Source organism: Oryza glaberrima, chromosome 10 (genome assembly GCF_000147395.1).
Source record: "Oryza glaberrima chromosome 10, OglaRS2, whole genome shotgun sequence".
In the NCBI taxonomy this organism is placed as follows: domain Eukaryota; kingdom Viridiplantae; phylum Streptophyta; class Magnoliopsida; order Poales; family Poaceae; genus Oryza; species Oryza glaberrima.
In genome coordinates, this window is record NC_068335.1 from 5,055,339 (window position 1) to 5,081,633 (window position 26,295).

General features: G+C 46.5%; 1 protein-coding gene, 1 long non-coding RNA gene and 1 pseudogene across 2 annotated transcripts; all 3 read left to right on the top strand.

Moving 5' to 3' along the window:
- Positions 1 to 5,534: 5,534 nt before the first annotated feature.
- Positions 5,535 to 6,939, top strand: LOC127786230 (uncharacterized). Its single transcript, XR_008019934.1, has 4 exons — positions 5,535 to 6,083; positions 6,163 to 6,240; positions 6,311 to 6,431; positions 6,511 to 6,939. It is a non-coding gene; the product is annotated as an uncharacterized LOC127786230 (long non-coding RNA).
- Positions 6,940 to 10,093: 3,154 nt separating this feature from the next.
- LOC127752701 (uncharacterized) lies at positions 10,094 to 20,485 on the top strand (annotated as a pseudogene).
- Positions 20,486 to 23,415: 2,930 nt separating this feature from the next.
- LOC127752863 (uncharacterized) lies at positions 23,416 to 24,278 on the top strand. Its single transcript, XM_052278301.1, has 2 exons — positions 23,416 to 23,903; positions 23,988 to 24,278. Exons 1-2 carry the CDS (start codon positions 23,790 to 23,792, stop codon positions 24,096 to 24,098), a joined length of 225 nt encoding a protein of 74 aa, XP_052134261.1. The 5' UTR covers positions 23,416 to 23,789; the 3' UTR covers positions 24,099 to 24,278.
- The last annotated feature ends 2,017 nt before the right edge of the window (positions 24,279 to 26,295 follow it).

Here is a 26,295-nt window from a genome sequence, read left to right on the forward strand (position 1 = left end):
CCGGCAGCCATGTCTCCGATGAGGCCGCGCTCCTCCAGCGCGAGCTCGACGTCGCCGGTGGCGGGGAAGAAGGAGAAGACGGCGACGAAGCCAGCTGGTGGTGGTGCTCGCGATCCGCCCAAGGGAAGGTCGTCGTCGTTCGCGTGCAGGGTGTGCGGCAAGAGGTTCCCGTCGCAGCAAGCCATGGCCGGCCACTGCAGCTCCCACACCCGTAGTACTGCCGCCGCCACGAGGATCACGTCCGCGAGGCAGCTGCTGCCACCGCCGCCGCTTCCGGTGGTTGCTCTAACCGTGCAACTTGCGGTGCTCTTCTGGCGTCTTACACCTGTGCGACTCAGCTTCTTGCCGCTGCCGCCGTCGCAGATTGGTCACAGGTGGCCGCCGGGATCCCTCTTTCCAAAGAGCAGCTTGTTGTCGCGGTCGCCATCGTCGTCGCCGACGACGGGTGAGCCGGCGAGTGCCACGGTTGATGTGACGCTCCGGCTGGGCTCCGGTGGCAAGCGCGGGAACGAGAAGCCTCTGGTCGAGTCACTGATGGTGCCGGCGGCAAGCCTACACGGTCACCGAGGAGAGCAGGGTCGCGAAAGCACGAGGGCGAGGGGGATGGACGGCTGTGATCATGGTAGGAAGAAGGGGAAAGCCCAGATGGACGGATTGGATCTAGAGCTGCGTCTTCACCGCTAGTTTAGTAAAGGATTTATTACTGGGAGCAGATTACAAAATTAGGGATTTGTTAGACAGCTGCCTGCTGTTTTTTTTTTTTTTGTGCTTTTGTCAGCTGGATTTGTGGCCATGGAATTTTTCTTCAAGATTTGTGCACAAGCCAGCCCAAGGCGTGTCCTCCCTTCAGCCACACACGAGCCCAAGCTACAGTTTCAAAAACAAAAGTCCTCATCTTCCAATTTCTCCTGCATGAATGGGAGGAAAGCAAGAGAAGCTGTCGGTGAGAGAGAGATCGAGAGAGGATGCGGCGAAGCAAGAAGCAGCGACCTCGATGTTGTCGGCGTCTTCTCCGCCGGTTGGAGCTCCTGGTTGTGGGCTTGTGGCGCAGCCAGGGCCAGGCAGCAGAGGTGTTTCTGTTGGATCTCGCCGCTGAAGAGTTGAATCTTGGACCATCAATGAACAGCGAGGCCACATCGATCCCCAAGGCGAGTATTCCCCATGGAGATTTATGCGTTGAAATTTATCACATCTGTTCATGTGGGGGCTGCCGGATTAATGAAAAATCCATTAAACAAATATGTTTGTGACTCACTAAATTACACAATGATGAACATTAACATGTGTGTTTATTGAACTACCGGAAAACGATATGTGCCCCGGAAGGAACTACGAGCTTCCATCTTCTGCACACATCACTGGTGGTACTTGCATGCGGAATAGAAGGGATCTGTACTACCTGCAATAATCTCTATAGGTGAACATTGAATTCAAAAATAGCACCAGTTGATCCATGCCAGCAAAAAAAAAGGACCATATGATGGAGAAAAATAATCAAGCTTGGTTTTTCTGGAGCTTTTCAACTCCTGCCTCACATGTATGAGAGAGCAAAGAAAAAAAATGCATAGTGAATAGAACTTGCAATAGAACTACAGAAATAAAAGGCATTCCAAGCAATCCATGGTCCCACACAGTGCATGACTGTAGAAAGGTTTGCAAAGTTCAGAAAATAAATGGTAAAATGACCACCTAATTTTGGTATATTCTGAAAATTAGTCCATAAAAATAGTGTGTATTGTACTTTTAAGTCCCTAGATTAAATTAGCATGGGGTGGAACAGTTAATTCTATAAGTTATGCCACTTGTACGTAAAAAAACTGTGCATGAAAAAGAGCTAAATTTTAGGACGATTTTCATAATAATGTGTAGAGCTTTTGGTTTAATTTAGAGAAAGGTTACCACAACTATAATGATTAAAAATAATTCGTGCACCTAATATTATTAATATGTTTTCATATACATAGCTTGTAACAGGTTGATTAGAGTTGTGTGAATGCTATAATATATACAATAGTACTAGAGAAGTTAACAAGTCATCCATACAAAAATATTTTGTGAAACAGTTTCTACCGGTACCGATGTAAACCCTTGATGCCACTGTGATCCTCCTTTTGTTGTTGGTATAGGCCTAACCAACTGCATGCTAACAAGTTAACAAGTAGTATGCTCGAAAACTATTTGTATCATAATAGGCTTTACCTGCATTGTCCGGTCAGTTTATCGTAGACGGTGCCACAGGCCTTGCCGACGACCTAAGACGTGTGGAAGCTGAGGGTCTTGCCTATGTCGAAGGCCTAGAAGAGGTAGACGGTTGTTCTAGTAGGGGGTCCACAAACCTGTGTCCTGTGGGACGGTGGATTTCTGATGCACGCCTGCACGATGCCCCCCGCATAATACGTTTGCATTTCTGTCGCATTTGGTCCAGAGCAGACATCATCTCCTCGAGGGACCCAGCTATATTGTCACGCAGCTTCTCCCACAGTGAGGTTGTGTCATAATATAGTTCCTCCGCAATATCGCCCTACGAAAATAAATGTTACAATGATTACAGGTTGCGGTAAGATTATTGTTTCATTAAAAATTTAGTGGATAATATGTTACCGTCAGGTGGGTAACTGGCGTTGACTGCATAGGGTACAGCGTGTCCACGTCGGCTATTTCAGGAATATATGGATCCTCTATTGTCACAAGGCGTACGCGTGTTTGTGCGATGTACCACCGCATGTACAACGCGTACGTACGACGGTCGTACGGTCTGGATTCGTTAATATATCGAATGTTGCCCTCGAACATTGTTTGACCCAAGGGGTCATCTTACCAACGATATTTCGCCACACGCTAGCATCTCCCTTCCTCTTTTCCAACAAAAATACTCATCATTAGGTGTTGAGTTAAGTAGTATAATTCGGACACGCGGTAATTAATGGGAATCCAATTGAATTTAACTTATAAGTGTATTTTTTTTGGAGGGGGGGAATGTTTCACCAAGCAGGAGAGGCACTTCTTGGTAAAGGCCGAATTGCCTCATTACACGCTGTAGACTATACGCCTCAACGGCTATATCGTAGACAAACATCTTTTTCGTCAGCCAGTAAGACGAGTCACGCAAGTAGAGTGTACTGAGGTCGGCAGGGGCACGACGTTGTGTCTCCTCTTCCGTGTATGGACACCATTGAACGTATCCTCCTTAAGTAGATCGAACGCCTCAGTGAAGTACTCGTACACGCTTCGAGCCTGAACGTTCGTCCACTGTGGTTGCATGTTATTAAATAAATAGTAAGATTATAGCTGTACGAACTAAATGCAAATGTACAAAAAAAATTTCTACGTACCGGTCCCTAGCACCAACGCATGCCATAAGTAGGCCTATCATCTGTAGTGTTACCAAATAAGCTAGAATATGCCACAGTTCCAGGCACGTATGGTCATCCCAATGGAAGCATTCTTAAGACCATAGCATGAACAACAACGGACAACCAGTAAACATAGGTTGCTTAAAGCTTGTTTTTGTGCATGCTTCACATAGACCTCGGTAAGTTGTAGCCAAAACTGCTGATCCCCAACTCCACTAGGGAAAACTTTCTATGTTGCCCTGCACAATAAATCTTGCTATGGAAATCATTCTCGCATCCACTATGTATCCGTGTCCACTTGTGAACATAACCCATCCAAAAAGCCATAGAAGGTAAGCCTCCAAATGTAATTCCACATGGTAATTTTCTACGTCCTCTCTCGTGAAAGAAACCTACAAAGGTACACAGAAAATTTCAGTAACAAAACATAATATCATCAATGGAAGTTTTTTGTATGAATTAGTTTTTCCTCGAACTGGATGAGCCAGTGTAATGTAGGGCCGCGTGCTTCATCTTTATAGAAAAGTCCTTTCATGTCTCTATCATCCTCTGGAACAATGCAAGCATATCTTCCAATAATATCATCCCTCCATTCCATAGGTGGGTCGGGGAGGACAATTGTCTGTCCTGCAAGTGGTGGCCCTATAAGCATGGATACATCTCGCAGTGTAATTGCCATCTCTCCACACGGGAGGTGGAAAGTGTGAGTCTCCGGCCTCCATCTGTCGACCAATGCAGTTAGAAGTCCCTTGTGTATAATCTGTCGGCGTGTGTCTCTAGATGACACATCTTCATCTTCCTCGTCAGTGTCTTCCCTTTTATTTGCTCTCCGTCGGCGTGCACTTTGTTGTCTTGCTACCATGTAATCGTAATGCCCTCTAGCCTGCAACATTCTAACAAAAAGAAGAATGCCTGCAACAAGACATCCTTGCATAACGAGTTGTTGCGTCAGACAAAATTTACAATATTTGCAGCAAAAAAATTAACAAAAATTCATGTAAGTGTGTAAAAAAATTAGTTACCTTGGTACCCAACGTTCGTCGACTCCCCACATTGGGCAAGTCCGCATTATGAAGACCGACATACCACTTGGACGACTGGAAGACATTAGCCATGCATGGTGCCATGCATTGATGTCTCTACTGAGTAACGGGTAGGATTCTGGAAGACATCAGCCATGCACGGTGCACGGCATCGATGCACGGCACCGTGCACGGCTGATGTCTTCCAGCTGTCCAAGTGGTATGTCCAAGTGGTACATCGCACAAACACATGTACGTCTTGTGACAATAGAGGATCCAGATATTCCTGAAATAGCCGACGTGGACACGCTGTACCCTATGCACTCAGCGCCAGTTACCCACCTGACGGTAACATATTATCCACTAAATTTTTAATGAAACAATAATCTTACCGCAACCTATAATCATTGTAACATTTATTTTCGTAGGGCGATATTGCGGAGGAACTATATTCTGACACAACCTCACTGTGGGAGAAGCTGCGTGACAATATAGCTGGGTCCCTCGAGGAGATGATGTCTGCTCTGGACCGAATGCGACAGAAATGCAAACGTATTATGCGGGGGCATCGTACAGGCATGCATCAAAAGTCCACCGTCCCACAGGACACAGGTTTGCGGACCCCCTACCGGAACAACCGTCTACCTCTTCTAGGCCTTCCACATCGGCAAGACCCTCAGCTTCCACACGTCCTGGACGTCGGCAAGGCCTGTGGCACCGTCTACGATAAAACGATCGGACAATGCAGGTAAAGCCTATTATGATACAAATAGTTTTCGAGCATACTACTTGTTAACTTGTTAGCACGCAAGTGGTTAGGCCTATACCAACAATAACAAGAGGATCACAGTGGCATCAAGGGTTCACATTGGTACCGGGTAGAAACTGTTTCACAAAATATTTTTGCATGGATGACTTGTTAACTTCTCATCTAGTACAACTGTATATAGTCTAGCATTCGCACTACTTTAATCAACATGTTACAAGCTATGTATATGAAAATATATGAATTATATTAGATGCACGAATTATTTTTAATCATTATACTTATGGTAACCTTTCTCTAAATTAAACCAAAAGCTCTACGCATTATTATGAAAATCGTCCTAAAATTTAGCTCATTTCATGCACAGTTTTTTTAAGTACAAGTGGCCTAACTTATAGAATTAATTGTTCCGCCTAATGCTAATTTAATCTAGGGACTTAAAAGTACAATACACACTATTTTTATGGACTAATTTTCAGAATATACTGAAATTAGGTGGTCGTTTTACCATTTATTTTCTGAACTTTGCAAACCTTTCTACAGCCATGCGCTGTGTGGGACAATGGATTGCTTGGAAAGCCTTTTATTTCTATAGTTCTATTGCAAGTTCTATTCCCTATGCATTTTTTTTCTTTGCTCTCTCATATATGTGAGGCAGGAGTTGAAAAGCTCTAGAAAAACCAAGCTTAATTATTTGTTGTCCATTAGATGGTCCTATTTTTTTTTCGACATGGATCAACTGGTGCTATTTTTAAATTCAATGTTCACCTATAGAGATTATTGCAGGTAGTATAGCAGTGATCCCTTCTATTCCGCGTGTAAGTACCTCCAGTGAATGGTAGGGAGGGTTTGTGCGGTTCGCAGGATCCAGCCAAATGGTCCCTCTGATGTGTACAGAAGATGGAAGCTTACAGTTCTTTCCAGGGCACGTAGCGTTTTCCGGTAGTTCAATAAACACACATGTTAATGTTCATCATTTTGTAATTTAGTTAGTCACAAACATATTTGCTTAATTTTGCAGGTGTACCTTAAGTTAACATGCTCATGTTTCCAACGGGTATGAATGATCAGTGGTATGGAGCTTCCACATACAACACTGGTTCGTACATAATGTGTTTCATTTTTGACGATCCTTATATTGCGATATTAAATTAGCGCTGCACCTGCAGGAGATCTACCAAATGTCCATAACTGAAAATGTACAACCACAAGGACCAAGCTTTTTGGACATGTTAGGCCAAGGAGATTGGTTGTTCAGTCAATCACCTATCATGCAACCACAAACAACATGTACAAATTACAATATACTTTAAAATATTTTAGCTCCAGTATGTTAGTGGGCTACAACTTTGGATTCCATGTTTTGTAGGAATGTACACTGCCGACCAAATATAGGATATGCCGACAGCACACAGTCCTACAGAGAACCATGTAGCTACGGTGGGGGTCGTCAACAGCACTACACGAGATAGGACCGTCGCATATTGATGAACCACCTCCAATAACTCAGCTGACCCAAGACTACGGGCATGTTGATTTCAGCGGTGTTAAGGTGGCACGTAGGTCTGTCCGCGAGTGACATTCACCTGAAAGATTATCTTTGTCAAGACGCAGACCTCCAGCTAGTGCTAGAAGAAAAGGAAAGAAAAAGGACACTAGCACATCACGAAATTTTGATGATGAGGCTAATGAGTGGAACGATTTTATATTTTGCTCTTTCGAACTAATATGTAATGTTGTGTGTTCAAACTTTCTAATGTGTCAGCTACATTTTTAAAGAAATAAATTCGAAATATTTACCCGCTTTCCCTTCACAAACACTTACAGATATTTACCTTTACACAACACTTCAGTGGGTTTGAGCGCTTTGCAAATTCACGGCATTATCTTTTGGTAAGCCCCCAATATGCGCCATAAATCATCGCGTACTCAGTTCATACCACAAGATAGGGCCTATGAATTCGCAAAGTGCACTAACTTATTGAAGCTTACACCAATGATAAACTCTACGAATATGAATTATATGCTATACTTGAGTCTGTTTCTTTCATTTCGTAACGTTCATTTTATAGGCACTCAACGAGTAGGATCTGTAACCAGACGACAACAAACTTTTGGCGAACAGCACGTGAAAAATGCTAGGACTAGAGAAGAGAATCACTCTCTCCTTTATTTCTGGCTGAGCATGCCAGATGGAGCAAGAGGACAAAAGAACTTTCGGTGGACAAAACAACTTTCGATGCGATCCCGCAGAATGGAGGTGCGGAGTAGTAGTGCGATCCCGCGCGCTAGGAATGTGGCATCGATGCCCCACGGGACCGGCTCGGTGCTGCCGTTTGGGGCTGCGTTCTATGTGACCGGTCGGGCCGGTGGCCGGTCCCGCGTGCAACACCAACTCGCACAGCCGTGACGCGGGACCGGCTTGGTTCCGCACCCCCGGTCTGCGCGACCGTGCCGGTCCTGCACTCCCAGGCTACGGTACCGCGTTCCCGCGCCGTGCCCTGTGTTACCATCTCACTCCCGCATTTCCAGCACGTGGAGGAGGTATATGTTTGCTAAACTTTACCACCCAGGTATATAAACACAAATTATTAAAAAAAAGTATATTTTTAAATTTAATTCAAGTTAGGATCAGCTGTACCACAGCTCTCATCTAGCCGTATTAGTTTTGTCCTTTTTCGTATGAACAGCACCTAGTTTTTAGCAACAATACTTTGTTTTCCTTTTTATTGAAAGTCTAGATTTGTCGGCTACCTATTTCAACATTTCACTAGTTCTTGTAGTTTTGATTAAAGTTTCAGCTTGCAGTTTTCTAGGTTAGGCACTTTAGATTCCTGAACTAGTAAAGTATTAGTAGAAGCATGTAGCAGCATATGTCACTAAGTACCTTTTAAACTAACCGAAATCAACAATGCCAGTTTTGTCAGTGTAAGTATTAATCCATAAAGGAAACTACGTTGTAATTGGTAATTGATGATGGGGAGCATGACTTAAAAGGTGGGGACAGTTCTCACCTATATCGACTAGTTTTTTGGATTGTGTAGGCCCAGCACCACTAAAGTTGTAGCTGGTTGGACCTGTGGGAGAACAGGCCCAATATGATCTGGGTGGCCCACGGTTGGTGGGTCGGGCTGCGCATTCTAACCGCTTATATAGAGGGCAAAATGTCCATTGATAGCCTTAACAGCACCCATGCATGGTGATTCAATTGGAATGTCTGTGGATAGTAAAAACTGAACAAAACAATCCCCATTACCCTCATATGCTAACCTGATGGAGAAATTTGTCAGTTAGTAACAGTTAATCAAGGTTATGTTAGTTTTGTCAACCGAGTAACTAATTCTTTTCTACAAGAAAGTACCACATCTGAGCTGACCATTGCTAATGCTCTGAACAAAAGACACAGAAGGCTAAAGACGATAGTCGGAAGAGGACACTGCGGACTGGCTTTGCGGGATCGATTGGAGCAGCCTATCAGAATGAGGGAAGAACTAAAGAAGTAAAGAGGCTGACAAGCTTAGTACAGTAGGTTAATTTCTGTAATGTTTGCAGATCTTCTACAAACAAGGTATGCTTGTTGTGTGTATATAGATTGATCCCCATTGATGTTGCTTCCTCTGAATAAAAGGATGATGTGATTAGGAGACAAAGAGGCACAGGTGTGACGCTATCAGGTAGTTGGGCTACCATTTTAACGATTGTGTGTTGATGGGCTTGTTTTGTTGACGAACAAATCGGCAAACCTCAGAATTTGAATAAACTCGCACAAAAGCGTGACGTGCGCGCGGGGGAGGTGCCCGTGGCAGGGCAGTCAACAGATGACGCTACTTGTTTCATCATGTGGAGAGGAAACCGACTGAAATAATAAAAAAAAGAAGAAGATGACCCGCGCAGATTATGCGGCTAGCATCATTATATTTTTCTCACATAATAGCATATATAATTTAACATTTTAAAATGGCAACATAATTTTAAACTTTTGCCTCAAATGACTGTAGTGGCGTGGTGGTGGAGTTGTGGCTGCATGACTCCACCTAGCAGGATTCAAATCTGGTGCCTATAAATATTACGCATATTTAGGCTTTTGAACCAAACTTTAGTGTGATTAGTAAAAAAAATTTGACTCAACTAACTATGATATTTTGCTAATATAGTAATTTCTCTGTCTATAAAGCAAACGTGCTAGGATATGTAAGTCATGGTATTTCTTTGTCTTCTTTCCTCCATCTTCATCCTGTTAGTATCATCCTCTTATTATTTTTAGTGGCATTTTTCATCAACTAGATAAGACATATTGTATTAGTGATAGTTTATATTGTATCAATATTCCTCACAGTTTCGAGGAAATTTGCTGTCACGTTAGTACAGATTCGAGGATATAATCTTCTGTTAGTATATTGTTTTAATGTAGATTGGGAATAAAGTTATTTTTTTTGAAAAAAAGTATGAATTGACCCATGAACTATTCCGGTCAACCCAATTACCCCTGAACCTAAAAACCAGACGTCACTCACCCTGAACTTCCAATACCGGATGAATTACCCCCCTCAATCTAGTCCAAAGCGGTTTTGTCCTACGTGGAGTACGCGTGACGATCTAATCAATATTTTCTTTTTAAAAAATGGTGAGACCCACATGTAATACCTCCTCTACCCCTCTTTTTCTCTCTCCTCGTGCCGGCGCGCACAGCGGCGCATGGCAGCGCGCGAAAGCGGGCGGTCGACGCACAAGACACGGAGGCGGTGGGCCCCTCGGCTGCCACCGCCGCTGCCGAGGCAGAGGTGGAGAAGGCCAGGACAGAGTGGGTGGCCGGGAGTGCGCGGTGGTAGAGGGAGTCGGAGGAGGTGGAGATGGAGGAGGAGGGGATGGGGGCGGGAGGGAGAGAGGAGGAGCGGAGGGCGGCGCGTGGGGAGGTGTAGGGGATGGGGCCGCACGCCGCTCGACTTGCGCCCATGCCGATGACGCGGTGCTCACCCCATATCCCTCGCCTCCTTTTCCTCCACAAGCTCGAATCCGAGAGTTCCAATTCGGCAGCGACGACGTTGGAGTGGGTGGTGCTTGGGTACGCGACGGGCGTGGAGGCGATCATGGTGCTGCTGTTGAGAACATAGGCATATAATGATTTAATATATTCCATAAATAAATCATGACATTACAGATGTATACTAGCATTAACGCATCATTAGATCTACACATGTAAACTAAGCAGTAAAACATGAACAGATCAAATATGCGCAACATGTCGAACACGTACCGAGGTGGAGGAAAGACCGGTTGCTCGGCAGGAACTACTCACGGTTGCGAGCGTCGACGAAGGCGCTCAACACGCGAGCGAAGAGGAATGCGAGCCGTCACGGACTAACAGGGAGCAGTCGCGCGAAGCGCTTCTCAAAAAACCTTATTGCCGCCTTCTCCCGGTGCAGGACGTCGAAGGCAGAGGTTCCGGAGACCTGCTCTCCCGATCGCCGGTGCACACTGGCAAGCGGGATGGAGTAGTCTACGACCGACGACGCAACACAGAGGAGGAGGCAAAACCTAGATTGATTTCCCTTGTGTTACGTGAAGGCGGCGGCTCGGTTTATATAGAGATAAGTCGCTTGATCAGGGCGCCCGCACGATCTCCACTCCGCGTAACCGAACCGGATAAGTCGCGCGTAACTTATCCGGACTCCACGCCGTTTTCACGCACCGGATTTTTCGGAATGTTTCCAACAACAAAACAAATCCGAATTTTCCTGCAGCAAAACAAAACTGCAAAAAGAAGCTGCATCTGCACAAGGGTGAGGAGCCAATTTTGCGGACCATTCGACGCGTACGTCGTGCACGCGCACTGCCTACCCTGCCCTGCCCTGCGAGGCGAGCGAGCGCGCGCGTGTGTTCCCCCTCTTCTCTCAACCACACATGCTTCAAGTGGCTAGGAGGGCATCCTCCCTTTTAAGGAGGTCCCCCTCTCCTAGAATAAGCAAGGTGGTACTAAACTCCACATGCCTGCCATCCCATGAGGTAGGCTTTTGTGATTTTCCAAAGAATTAATCTTCAAATGGGCCTTAGCCCATCTATTAATTCCAATAATCCCCCACCAAATCACAAAATCCCACTGAGATTTGCCTTTTCCAATGTATTGTTTATATACCAGCGGTTCGATGGAGACCGATTAAGGTTGAACATCCACCTAGAACTCCAAGCTACACTTACTCACAACTTGAACAATGGACTACGCCTTGAATTGCAAGTCTTGTGCAAGCAAGTTTCACTCAGAGTCTTATCTGGTACTAGACCGTCTGTAGACTACCCCTCGGGTGGAGCTTATAAGTCATACTCCTAGGTCATTAGTAAGCTTCCTAGAAGATTCACTCAAAATCTTCATAGACTGCGACCAACAATCAAGCTTACAAAGGTGAGTTCTTTCAAGAATGCTCTGCAGGACAACATCTTCGCTAATTAAAGCCAACAGAACTCATTAAGGCATAGCCAACCTACCTTGCAGCTCACGAGAGTGCATGCATCTTCACTTAGAAAGGGTATAGATTGGTACTCTCCTCTAGTTTACTAATGGTTTGTTCTTCCCAGGTTCTAATTCACGGGATCTCCGATCACATAGACTGGGTTACCTCCATAGTATAACTCACATGGGTCTCAAACCCATCTCCTTCGATGCATTGTCTATCACATTTCGTGATAGTCCCTTCGTGAAGGGATCTGCCAGGTTTCTAGCTGTTTAGATGTAATCCAACGTTATAACTCCGGAGTTTCTCAATTTTCTGACAGACTTCAATCGACTTTTCACATGTCTAGACGATTTCATATTATCCTTAGAACTATTCACTTTGACAATTACCGTTTGATTGTCACAGTTCATAAGGATAGCCGGCATCGGTTTTTCAACAATAGGCAGATCCATTGATAGATCACGCAGCCATTCTACCTCAACAGTAGCAGTATCCAGTGCCGTCAGTTCTGCTTCCATGGTTGACCTCGTCAAAATAGTCTGTTTGCAAGACCTCCACGAAACAGCACCACCACCTAGTGTGAAGACATATCCACTAGTGGCTTTGATCTCATCCACATCAGAGATCCAGTTAGAATCACTATATCCCTCCAGTACCGCATGATACCCAGAATAGTGAAGCCACAATTCCATAGTACCTTTCAGATAGCGCATTACTCGCTCAAGTGCACGCCAGTGATCATCTCCCGGAAGAGGTAAACCGGCTCAACTTGCTCACAGCAAAGGAGATATCAGGTCTAGTTGCACTAGCCAGGTACATCAGCGAGCCAATGATTTGGGAGTATTCCAGTTGATTCCTAGCAATTCTCTTGTTCTTGCGAAGCAACAAGCTAGGATCATAAGGTGTTGGAGAAGGCTTACTATCAATGTAGCCAAAGCGATTCAAGATCTTCTCCACATAATGGGACTGCAAGAGTGTAATCCCATTCTCACCTCTAATTAGCTTAATGTTTAAGATAATATCAGCTACTCCCAAATCCTTCATATCAAAATTTTGAGACAAGAATGATTTAACCTCATTTATCACCTCAAGGTTTGTCCCAAATATCAGTATGTCATCAACGTACAAGCACAGAATAACTCCCTCACCCCCACCATGGCGATAGTACACACATTTATCTGCCTCATTGACTGCAAAGCCTGCAGATGTCAATGTTTTGTCAAATTTCTCATGCCATTGCTTAGGAGCTTGTTTCAGACCATACAAAGACTTCAACAATTTGCACACTTTGCCTTCTTGACCTTCAACTACAAACCCATCAGGTTGATCCATATAGATCTCCTCATCCAGCTCTCCATTAAGAATAGCTATCTTAACGTCCATTTGATGAACGAGAAGACCATGTGAGGCTGCTAGGGAAAGTAGCACACGAATTGTGGTCAATCTAGCAACAGTTGAGTAAGTGTCAAAGAAATCTTCGCCTTCTTTCTGAGTATAGCCCTTAGCAACAAGTCGAGCCTTGTACTTTTCAATAGTACCGTCAGGCCTGAGCTTCTTCTTGAACACCCACTTGCACCCCACAGGTTTACACCCATAGGGTCGCTCTGTCACCTCCCAAGTCCCGTTAGCGATAATGGAATCCATTTCACTACGGACAGCCTCCTTCCAGTAGTCTGCATCAAGAGATGCGTATGCTTCTGAAATTGACTTAGGAGTGTCATCCACGAGGTACACAGTGAAATCATCACCAAAAGACTTAGCCGTCCTTTGTCTTTTGCTCTTTCAAGGAGCTTCACTATCATCCTCCTCAGTGACATGTTCATGTGTATGTTCAGTTTGTTCTGCTGGTGTGATTGAACTGGGAATTATTTCAGAGGGTTGGCTAGAACTACTATGTGTATCCTTCATTGGGAAAAAGCTCTCAAAGAAGGTAGCATCACGAGACTCCATAATTGTACCAACATACATGTCAGGTATCTCAGATTTAACTGTTAAAAATCTATAGGCAATGTTGTAGTGAGCATATCCTAGAAAGACACAGTCCACAGTCTTAGGTCCAAGTTTGCGCTTCTTTGTTATTGGTACATTGACTTTCGCCAAGCACCCACATGTGCGCAAGTAAGAAAGTGATGGTTTTCTCCCAATCCATATCTCATATGGTATATTGTCTTTATTTCTATTAGGAACTCTGTTTAACACATGATTCGAGGTCAACAATGCCTCCCCCCACCATGCCTTAGGTAGTCCCGCGGTGTCCAACATGGCATTCACCAAGTCGGTCAGTGTGCAGTTCTTCCTTTCAGCAATCCCATTAGACTCGGGAGAATAGGGAGGCGTCCTCTCATGTATAATGCCATATACCTCACAGAATAAGTCAAACTCGTCTGAGAAAAACTCTCCACCACGATCAAATCTAAGTCTTTTTATCTTTCTGTCAAGTTGATTTTCAACTTCTGCCTTATAAATTTTAAAATAGTCTAGAGCCTCATCTTTCGTTTTCAACAAGTACACATAGCAAAATCTAGTAGCATCATCAATCAACGTCATGAAATATCATTTTCCACCCTTCGTCAACACCCCATTCATTTCACAGAGATCTGAGTGTAGGTGTTCTAGAGGTGCCAAGTTTCTCTCCTCAGCAGCCTTGTGAGGCTTGCGAGGTTGCTTTGATTGCACACAACTATGGCACTTAGAACCTTTGACAATGGAAAACTTAGGAACTAAACACATGCTGGAAAGCCGAGACATCAAGCCAAAATTAATATGACATAAACGTGAGTGCCATACATTAGCCTCATCATCCACACTGCCACAAATATGGTTCACAGACTTATTGCAGAAATCAGAAAAGGAAAAGCGGAACAGGCCTCCGCACTCATAACCTTTACCAATAAAATATCCATGTTTAGACACGACTACTTTATTAGACTCAAAAACCAACTTAAATCCGTCTCTAGTCAGATGGGAGCCACTAACAAGATTCCTGTCGATAGAAGGGACATGCTGCACGTTCTTCAGCTGCACAATCTTTCCCGAAGTAAACTTCAGATCTACCATGCCAACACCACGAACAGAAGCATGTGACTCATTCCCCATTAGGACGGTGGAACCCCGTGCGACCTGATAAGAAGAAAACAATGAGATGTCAGCACAAACATGTACATTGGCCCCTGTATCAACCCACCAATTAGTAGACTAATTAATTAAAAAAACAGTAGGTAAATTATCATACCCGCTTCCATCTCCAGTGTTGCCAATGGTCACATTAGCAGACTTAGAGGTATGCCCTGCAGGTGCCTTAATCCCCTTGCGTTGTGGACACTTCCTGGCCAGATGGCCAGGTTGATCACACACAAAGCAAGTCCTCTCATCCTGATTAGGACTGTTGTTGTTGTTCTTCTTCTTGAAGTTGGTGGTCTGCTGAGCTTTGTATTTCCCCTTGCTCTTATTCTGGGCCTTACGCACAACATTGGCAGTGGACAGCCCACCATCGCCCTTAGACGTGGCATCTTTTTCCCGAGCTTTCTCCTCAACATCAAGAGACGCTATCAACCCCTCAACGGAGTATTCCTGTCTCTTGTGTTTGAGTGCAGTACCGAAACCTCTCCAAGATGGAGGTAGTTTCGCAATAATGCACCCGGCCACAAATTTGTCGGGTAAGACACACTTAAGGAGTTCGAGTTCCTTAGCCATGGTTTGTATCTCATGAGCCTGTTCGACTACAAAACGGTTGTCAGCCATCTTGTAGTCATGAAACTGCTCCATGATATACAGATCATTGCTAGCATCAGTAGCACCGAATTTAGTATTCAGTGCATCCCACAACTCCTTAGCGTCGGTCATATGCATATGCACCTCGACCGGACGATCGCCAAGCACGCTAAGAATGCATCCCACAAAGAGAGTAGTGGCCTCATCGAATTCTTTCTGCTGATCAGCATTAAGAACGCCCATAGGCTTGCCAATACTCACCCAGAAGCATTTCATAGCTGTCAACCACAGAGTGACCCTGATCTACCATCTCTTAAAGTGCACACCAGTAAATTTATCAGGCCTCAGTGCATCGGCAAAACCAGCCATAGTAAAATCAGAGCACCTATAATAAGGTTTTTGGATTGTTGAGAATATAGGCATATAATGATTTAATATATTCCATAAATAAATCATGACATTACAGATATATACTAGCATTAACGCATCATTAGATCTACACATGTAAACTAAGCAGTAAACATGAACAGATCAAATATGCGCAACATGTCGAACACGTAACGAGGTGGCGGAAAGACCGGTTGCTCGGCAGGAACTACTCGCGGTTGCGAGCGTTGACGAAGGCGCTCAGCACGCGAGCGGAGAGGAAGGCGAGCCGTCGCGGACTAACAGGGAGCAGTCGCGCGACGCGCTTCCCAAAAACCTTATTGCCGCCTTCTCCCGGTGCAGGACGTCGAAGGCAGAGGTTCCGGAGACCTGCTCTCCCGATTGCCGGTGCATGCTGGCGAGCGGGATGAAGTACTCTACGAGCGATGGCGCAACACAGAGGAGGAGGCAAACCCTAGATTGATTTCGCGTGTGTTGCGTGAAGGCGGCGGCCCGGTTTATATAGAGATAGGTCGCTTGATCAGGGCGCCCGCACGATCTCCACTCCGCGTAACCGAACCGGATAAGTCGCGCGTAACTTATCCGGACTCCACGTCGTTTTCACGCACCAGATTTTTCGGAATGTTTCCAACAACAAAACAAATCCGAATTGTCCTGCAGTAAAACAAAACTGTAAAAAGAGGTTGCATCTGCACAAGGGTGAGGAGCCAATTTTGTGGACCATTCGACGCATACGTCATGCACGCGTGCCGCCTGCCTTGCCAGGCGAGGCGAGCGAGCACGCATGTGTGTTCCCCCTCTTCTCTCCACCACACATGTTTCAAGTGGCTAGGAGGGCATCCTCCCTTTTAAGAAGGTCCCCCTCTCCTAGAATAAGCAAGGTGGTACTAAACTCCACATGCGTGCCATCCCATGAGGTGGGCTTTTGTGATTTTCCAAAGAATTAATCTTCGAATGGGCCTTAGCCCATCTATTAAATTCCAACAGCTGCTTCTGACGCTGCCAGTGCTGGACAGGCTCCCGGTGCACGATGATCTCCGTGGTGCGGAGCGCGCTGAAGACGATGATGTTGATGGTGCTCTTCTGCCTCTTCCTGCTGACGGACATCTACTGGAAGTACGAGGTGCGGCCCACCTACAATGACGAGCACCACTGCACCCCGTCCGAGTACCTCCGCCACCAGAAATCCGTCATGAAGCCGCAGCGCAGCGCGCTCCTCATCGCCACGGCGCTGGTCCTCTATTGGATCCTTCTTCCCTGTCACCTTCCTCGTCGTCAGGCTTGACCAGCTCTAGCAGCGTGTGTCACGCCCAGAAATTTAGCCCAAATTTCCAGACTATTTCGTGTATTAAATCCCTGTCCAGGACCAGCCAGGGTACACAAAATGACAAGTAATATACAGTTCCAAACGTAAATAAAGCATAAAATACTTACAGAAGAGGCACTTAGTCCTCACACCGAAACAAAAGCAGCAGCAACGGAAAAAGGCGATCCTAGCGGGGCTTCAGCTCCACTCCACAGGCAAAACTCAACTGGGGTCTGAGCCTTGGTCTTCTAACTTCGTCTTCAGCTCAGAAGCACTACACTTCTGAAAAGGGGGAAATAATAGCAAGGCTGAGTACAACCACCGTACTCAGCAAGCCACACCAACGATGCAGACGTGCAAGGGGATACAAGGATGGTTTGTGGCTATTTGCATAAAGGCGGTTGTAAAACATTTTATTGAGCAAAACAGTAAAACTGTTGAGTAATTAAAGTAACATTAAATCTCCACTGATCAACGCTACACCACGTTGAACAGGCCCAACCAACCCACCTGAACTACAGTGTATTGGGTCGATTTATTAAGATGGGACTAATCACGATGAATCTGGTCGACCGCCCATAACCGCGGGCACGGCTATTCGAATAGTTTTACTCTGATCAAAGGTGTACAACTGTACCCACAAGACATAGCCCCACGACACGTTTCCGTGCGCCGACATGCCACCACGACATACCGGAAAGAGGCCGTGACAGGACCCTTCGCATAACCCCCTCTAACCAAGCACACCACACCTCAGGTTTCACCCCCACTCCTCGCAAGGCAGCGGGCAGTCCCCTCTCGTGCCTAGGTGAATCCGAAAGCGACAGAGGCCGTCGCAGGGCCCGCCCCGCTCCATCACGCCCACCCTTGCCTGGATGCGTCAGCTAGAGGAAAGCTACACTACAAGCCCAGCCGTTGCCCACGCTGGCTTGTGGTAAGTACGATAAGTTCTTCCAGGGCATCCCGCGAACCGGTCCTTAATTGCCATGGGTGCGACTAGCAAAACCATGCACCCACAGCCCACCATTCAGTCGCATTTTAGTTGGATAATTACGACCATGAAGCATGGCCAGATGTCTCGAGCACGCAGCTCAACAAGATACTAGAAGGTCTAATACTGCAATTATCCCATCAACTAAGCTAGTGGTAATTAAGCATGGCTAAGCATATAGTTCTAGCTAGGTCACATAAGTAACATGAGCTAGTCGATTTATTACCCCCGGTTGACAAAGGACAGATATCAAGTAAATATGGCACAAGCGAGCAGATAGGTAATACCCGAATCCCATGTAATTAGCAAAACATGCATATTTATTTGCAAACGGTAAAACATTTAAAAATTGGGATCAACATGCTCAAGGGGAATGTGTGACTTGCCTTGCTTCTTCACTTTGATCTTCCGAACTCTTTTCCTCGCGACCGTGGACTTCCGAAACGACAGGAACTACACGCTGGCACGCAAAACAAGGAAAAACTCTAATAAAAACCAAGGGAACAGTACATAAAAAGTAAACAAACATGTAGAGCTCAATTTTAGATGAATTTTGCAAGTTGAATGGCCCAATTTGGAGTTCGTATGAATTAGATATGAATTTTAGAAGGTTTTGAGCCATTTTAATGAATTTCTAGAATTACTACCGATTTATTGCGCAATTTAAATCAATTATGACATCATCCGACGGGGGAGAGGTGGCGCCGGCAAGCGAGCCCCACCTGTCGGTGACTCACGGGTGGCGGGCGCACCGTGGACCGAGTCCACGCATGCACTAGTCCGCGGGCGCACCACGTGGCAGACACGTGGCGGCCACGACGGACGGCTAGCAGAGATGGCGCCGACGTGGCGCCACAGAGGCACCGACGCGGGCGGCACGGGAAGGCCACGTGGATGGCCCAGATCGCCCCGAAGGGGGATCGGGCGGCCACGGGTGAGCGGGAGCCGGCTCACCGGTCGGTCAGCCGGGAGCGACGACGCACGGCCCGATGGTCGCCGGCGACGACCACCGGTGCGACGGCACGCGCGGGAGGCGACGAAAAAGGTGGGAAAGGGAGACAAGACGGAGGGGGTCCTCACCGAGGGGCGCCGGCAACGGAAGGCGGCCGGCGGAGCTCGGGCGGAGGATGACGGCGCTGCTCCGGCGACAAGCGGTGCCCGGGAGGAAGCGGACGAGGGTGGCCGCGACCTCGCGCGGCGGGAACGGGCATCGGCGACGGGGAGCTCGGATGAGGGGAACGCCGGGCTTCCTATCGACGCTGCGATGCCACTGGAGGAGGACGTGAGGCCGGAAATGGTTTGGAGCGGCGGCGAGTGGCAGCCGGAGGCGGCTGCTATGATGGCGGTTCGGGTGGTGTGGTGGAGTGACGGTTCCAGCGGCGGAATGGAGGAGCGGAGGGGATGCCGGGGTACGGGACGACGCAACGAAGCCGTCGGTGATGGTTGCGCGTAGCAGCGGCGGCGGGAGTGACGGTGGCGACCGGCTGGAGGGCGCCGGCGGGTGGCGGGGCTCGGGCGCGCGGTGCGGTGGTGTTTCGGAGGCGGAGAGGGGAAAAAGGAGTAGGGGCCGGGGTGCGGCACGGCACGGCGATGCCAATGATGGTGGTGGCGACTGGAGCGGCGGTGGCGTGCGGCTGGAAGCACGGCGACGAGCGGCGGAGCTCGGGCTCGCGCGGGGTGAGCGGGAGAAGGCGCGACGGGCCCGGGAAAGTTGGGAAAATGGGAGAGGAGAGCACAGGGATCGTTTTTATAGCCTCGAGAGGGTGGGAGAGAGCCGGAGCGAGGTGGATTTGGGGCGGCAACCGGCGGGAAGCGGGGTGTCGACGTGGAGCTCGTGGCGGGGCAAACCGGCGTCGTTTTCTTGGGGGAAAATGGGGGAAACAGTGGAGGAGGTGGTGGGGGTGCAGTTCCACCACTTGGGCGCGAGCGGGAGGGGTGGGGTGGTGCGGATTTTGCGGCGGAGTGGGCGGCAATGGCGGCCGCGGGTGGTTACTGGCGAGGTGGCTGGAGGAAGGGGGAGGAGCTGACAGGTGGGGCCTCGGGTCCACCTGTCGGCGAGGGAAGGAGAGAGGAAGCCGGGGGAGGGGGTTATGTGGACTTAGGGAGAGAGGGGCGAGCCGGGCTGGGCCGAAGGGGAAAGAAGGAGGGAGGGGGATTGGGCCGAGCGGCCCAAAATCAAAGAGGAGGAAATTTTATTGCTTTTCTTTTTTTATTTTAATTGATAAAATGAACTTTGTGACTTTAAAATTATTTCTTGAGCTCCGAAAATTCACGGAAAAATCCGGAGAGTATTTTAAGGCACAAAGAATATTACAAAATATTCCCGGCCAATGATTTTTAAAAGGAAATTTTAATTTCCTCCATAATTCCACTTGATTAAATTGGTTTAACTTTTATTTAATTTCTAGAAAATGCATTATTAAATGATTTTTAATCCCGAACGAAAATCGGGGCGTTACAGCGTGTCAACAACCTCAAGAAGCAGGATGACCAACTCTAGCTGATCCTGCTACCCACTGATTCAGCGTGTCGATTGGCTCGACCGTGACCCGCCCACCGCCGACTTGCACCCGCGCCAGACGATGCAAGGAGAGAGAAAGAGGGGGGAATTGGGGAAGAGGAGGTATGTTATGTGGGTCCCATTATTTTTTAAAAAAAAGAAAATGCTGACTGGATTGCCACGCGTATGCCACGTAGGATAAAACCACTCTAAATTGCATAGGGGGGTAATTCGTCCGGTGTTGAAAGTTTAGGGTGAGCTATGTCTGGTTTCGAGTTCAGGGAGGTAATAATTAGGTCGATCGTGATTGTTCAGGGGGTAATTCATACTTTTTTTCTTATTTTTTATTTGATCACCTCGTAGAACTAACGTGGGGCTTCAAAAAGGCCCCCCCCCCTCCCCGCACGCGGCCAGGCCGGCCCGCACGGGTGCCGCCTCCGTGACCACCCCAGCGCCGGCCCCACCTTTCCATTGTTGCCGCCACGCAGAGCCAGCCGACGCTCAGCCGAGCACGGACGCGAGCTGCGCCGTGGAGGAAGAGGAAGGCGGGGTGGCCATGGGCGCCGGCGAGGAGCTCAAGGAAGGAGGAGGGAAGGTCGGCGATGAGGCCGGCGTCGTCTTCTTCATCTTCTGCCAGCCGTCGATTTCATTTAGGGAGAGAAGAGAAGGGGAAGGAGGCCGGCAACAGCCCCTCTCCGTCGGCAGCCATTGCCGAGACAGAAAGAAGAGAAAAGAGTTGGCACTATCATCTAGGACCCACCGCCGCCATGTCGCCCGCCGCCTCCTCCTCTCCCGCCTCTCCCCGGCGCCTTCTCCCTTGCCACCGGCCAGCTTTGCCTAGAGAACATGACAAGAGTGAGAGAGAGGAGGAAGGGAGAGAGAAGGATGATGTGGCATCCATACATGTGAGTCCCACGCTGACTCAGCCGCCACGTAGGATAAAACCGGGGTCAAAACCACTGAAGGACCTATTGTGATCGGTTTTGATTAGTTAAGGGACGCTGGATATCTGGTTTTGCGGTTGGGGGACGATTTTGTAACTCGATGACAAGTTGAGGGACCTTCGGTCTACTTTTTCCAAGAAGAGTTTGCCAAGTCCTAAAGACCACCTTTTATGATTTTATCATATAAGGAAAAAGTATACTTTGACTCCCTCAACTATCGCCCGAATATGATTCATGTCCTCCAACCACAAAACCGGTGCAAACAATGTCCCTAAGTGGTTTTGGAGGTGGTTTTAGCTGACGTGGCGCCTACGTGGCGGTCTTGACCGAGTATTTGTCCTACGTGGTGCTTACGTGGCATTAGAATAAAAACAAAAATAAAAAATATGTGCGACACATATGTTATTCACAAAAAAGAGTATTGTGGGACCCACATGTCATCCTCCCTCTCCTTCCCTTCTTCCTCCCCCTCTCTCTCCCTTATCTCCCTCCCTCTCTCTCTCCTCTCTCTCTCGGGAGCAGCAGCGGTGGTGGTGGGGACGAGGTGGAGGGGAGCGGTGGCAACGGTGGCGGCGGCGGTCGGGAGTGGCGGCAGTGGACGTGAGGACGAGGCGGAGGGGAGCAGCAGCGGCGGCGGTCGGGAGCGGCCGAAGCACGAGCTCCTCCCAGAAGCACACCGTCCTCCACCTCCTCCTCCTCCGCCTCCGCCACATCGTCCCCGCAAACCACCTCTTCTGCCTTCTCCTCCTCCTCCCGACCGCCGCAGCCGTCGCTCCCCTCCGCCTCGTCCCCTCCATCACCGCCGCCGCTACAGAGAGAGAGGTAAGGGAGAGCGAGAAGGAGGATGACATGTGGGTCCCACAATACTTTTTTGTGTGAATGACATACGGGTCCCACATTTTTTTTAACTTAGGTGATTCCCTGCGCTTTGCTGCGGAAATTACTAAGTAACTTTTATATTTTGTAATAATCGAGCTAAAAATAAAAATTCTATTAGTTATTAAAAACAAATAAAACTAATTTGTGAAACTATGTTAAGAGAGAAATAAATTTAGTAGACTCTGTATGAATATAATATTCCGCACTTTGATTATATGGATGAATATTTGTTAAGTATTATAAAAATGATGGATATATATATGTTAAAAATATTGTGAAAAATAATGTGAAGGAAGATGATTGGATATTGATTTGTAGTATTCAATAAATTATAGATGATGTTGCATGCTTGCATGTTACACTATGATAAGTTTTGTATGTAATTATTGCTAGTGGATGATGAGGTGGCATGTTGAGCTTTAGAATTAGTAGGTTATAACTTTATAGTAAAGATAAGATTTTTGTTTTTAATACCACGTAAGCGCCACGTAGGACAAAGACTCGGTTAAGACCGCTATGTCAACCGAAACCACCTTTAAAACCATCTAGGGATATTGTTTGCACATGTTTTAATAATTGAAGGAGTCGATATACCTGATTTTATGAACATGAATCGGGACTGCCTATACATTTGTTGACAAATTTTTCCCCAAAAATTTGACAGATGTAATTATAGTACAGTCGTAGTGTAATTACACTGTAATAATTACATTGTAACTTGCATGTAATTACAATATAACTTATATGTAAGTTTCACATAATTTTGAATCGTTGGATCTATTACAAGATTTGTTTTGGTGAGGAAGAAAACAAATCATAGTACACACATATATAAAAGAATTTGTTCCCACAACCTCTATTGTTACAGAGAGATTTTTAAAAGTTACATACAAGTTACACTATAGTTACAGTATAATTACATGCAAGTTACAGTGTAATTACACTACGATTGTACTGTAATTACATCTGTCAGATTTTTGGGGAAAAATTTGTCGACAAATATATAGCAAAATCTCATGAATCATACTCGCACGACAGTTGAGGGAGTTTTATCTGACGGGCCCTCGTAGTCCGAGCCCACACGACCATCTAAGCGAACAGGGCGCGCAGAGAGAGAGAGAGAGAGAGAGAGAGCCCAAAGTCAAGTGAAGTCCAGCCCACGGCGGTGCTCGCGCCCGCGGCTTCCCGACGCCACCCACCGCCGCCGCCCACTCCACCACTAGTCCACTGCCTCGACTGTACCGCCGCCCCCACGTGGCCGGCGCCGGCGCCACCGACCGACCGCCCGTGACGCCACGCGATCCAATCCGCCCGAATCCGCCCCGCAAGATTCCGCCGCCGAATTCCCCCGCCATAAATAGCCGCAAGTGTGACTGTGTGTGAGCACTGCAGCAGCAGCAGCCGCCATCACAGTCTCAGCTCACTCGCTCTTCTCCAGAGGAGGCGGCGGTCTCTCCTCCCCCCCTCGCCGTCTGCCGGAGATGAAGTGGGCCGCCGCCGCCGCCGCCACCGCCTCGGCCGCGGCCACCGCCGTCGCGTCCGCCGCCACCGCCGCCGGCACCGAGCGCTGCGTCACCCCATGCTCCAATCCCACGGCACGCTCCATCCCGAGACCTTTGTTCCTTGTGGCTGGGTGTGGATTGCTCACGCTCGCGCGTGTTTGTTTGTTACTTCTGCAGGGGTCGCCGGCGTCGAGGGGGAATGGGCGGAGGAGCGCGGCGGAGGACCGGTTCGCGCCGCGGTTCGACGGGCTGCGCTTCATCGAGACCCTCGTCACCGCTCACCGTTGAACCGCCATGGCAGAGCAGGATTCATGGCTGAGTTAGGTAGCTAGATTAGCATTCGCGAAGAGCAGAATGGATTTCAGTTAGCCTCAGGATGGGTGAAAGATGAACGAATTAGTTACTACTACCATCATTAATTGACTGTGCTGTTCTTCCTGCTTAATCTGAGTTTGAATTTTGTGCAAATTTTGGCAAACGTTTTTTTTCTTGGGCAGGTATATTGATTTGGCTCGCGTCGCATTTCGAGTATTCGATGCAGCTAGTAGAAGTACTGCTGCCTACTCCCTCGGTAAAAAAAAAAAAAAAAAAAAAAAAAAAAAAAAAAAAGACAAACCTGGTTTCCGTGTCTAACGTTTGACCATTTATCTTATTTAAAAAAATTATAAAAAATATTAAAAAGACAAGTTAAGCATAAAATATTAATTATATTTTATCATCTAACAAAATAAAAATACGAATTATAAAAAAATTTTATATAAGACGGACAGTCAAAAATGGACACGGAAACTCAGGGTTTGCCTTTTTTTAGACGGAGGGATACGGAAACTTAGGTTTATCTTTTTTTTTTATTTAACGGAGGAAGTACTTAAAGTTGACTTTCCGCTAAATGTTAGGCTTCAAGTACACATGACATGGTCGCCTCGCCTGCTAGTAAAGTGAATACTACTCCCGTCCGTTCATTATAAAACTAAAAAGATGCTCACTTTATTAAATTAACTATTTCTTATTTTATCAGCTTCTAATACATTAATTATTTTTATTTTCACTAACTTTAATTTACTAGTATTTGGAATAAACAGAAGAAGAAAAAATTAAACACTTTAGTACTATTTGGCAAGAGAGCGAGTAATACTAATGGTAACAGTGTGAAAAATAAAGTAACCCAAGGTGAAAATGGATGTGGGGGCATCTCGTGCCGACCACGCAAAGAGAGCCAAATCTTCACAAGTGAGTGTGAACGCAGACAGATTCTCTGCCCCGTGATCCACTGTATTCCTGTGCCTCTTTCTCTGTCCACGTTTGCGCTGTTCCCACCACTGGAACTCTGCAAATTGCCTTGCCTACTTTCCCCGCGGTTCTTCTCCAGACGAATTTTGGAATTCACGGCCAGTTTGGCACAGCTCCAGCTCCACCCCTTCTGGAGCTGGAGCTCAGCCAAATAGTTTTAGCTCTATCAAAACTGGGAATGAAGCTGGGTGGAGCTCTCTCACAAAATTTACTAGAGTTGTGGAGCTGGGTTTAGACAGCTCCACAACTCCACTCTAGACCCAACTCCTGGAGTTAAATTTAAAAGTTGGAGCTGTACCAAGTTTGTTTTTGGGTGGTTCTTCGAACTCAGGATTGAAAAAACCATAGAAACTAAAAGAACAACATATAATTTTAACAGAAATGCAACTATAAAATAGAGAAATAGAAAACATAAAAAATTACAGAAATAATATTTGAGTATATCACATAAAAAATGAAGGAATCAAATAAAAGGGATAGACTTTAAAGAAAATTTTTCAAAAGGTACAAGCTCTTACTGATTTTCCTCTAAAATTTTTATATGATTGTCTACTGTAAAGGAATTTGAAAAGAAAAGGATAATAGTTGTTTGCTCAAGTCAAAGCGAGCACACCTATTTTCCTCGCCCGTAATAGTTGTTTTCGACAAGTCTTTCATCGACAATTAGAAATTAACAGCAGTACAGTGATGATTATTTAATAGTGTCATGTTACTTAATCTAATTTATTTTCCTACCAAATAAAGTTGACATTAACTTAGTATTGATTAGTTGGTTATCTAGTATACATGCCTATACTAATATTTTTTCCATGAATTTAGAGAAACCGTTAGGTTCAGTTTTTATGTTTAATGGTTTTCCCCGGATATTTTTCTAGTTATACATGAATAACATCTGGCTGAATCTTATCCCTAATCTCTGGATATCCTAAATTGGATATAGAACCGGCGGATGCATATGCATGTCTAATCAGTTCGACCATACATAAGCTAGCGATGACAATGTACACAGTATCCAATTATCCATCACAACGCATCACAAAGGTGCAAGGCGATCGATCGAGGTGCACCATATCTTTTTGGATAATTCATCCCAACACGCACTTTTGAATGGACATATAGCATCTCTCATGCAGCCTCATCTTGTTTTTCCTCTCCTTTAATTAATCTAGTACTCCATCTTTTGCACATAAAAAAT

What these genes read in the sequence shown, in the direction of transcription:
- LOC127752863 (XM_052278301.1), top strand. Translation starts at nt 23,790, where the DNA reads ATGAAGTGGGCCGCCGCCGCCGCCGCCACCGCCTCGGCCGCGGCCACC. An exon ending in CCCCATGCTCCAATCCCACG is followed by an intron (nt 23,904 to 23,987) that starts GCACGCTCCATC and finishes TTACTTCTGCAG; the next exon opens with GGGTCGCCGGCGTCGAGGGG.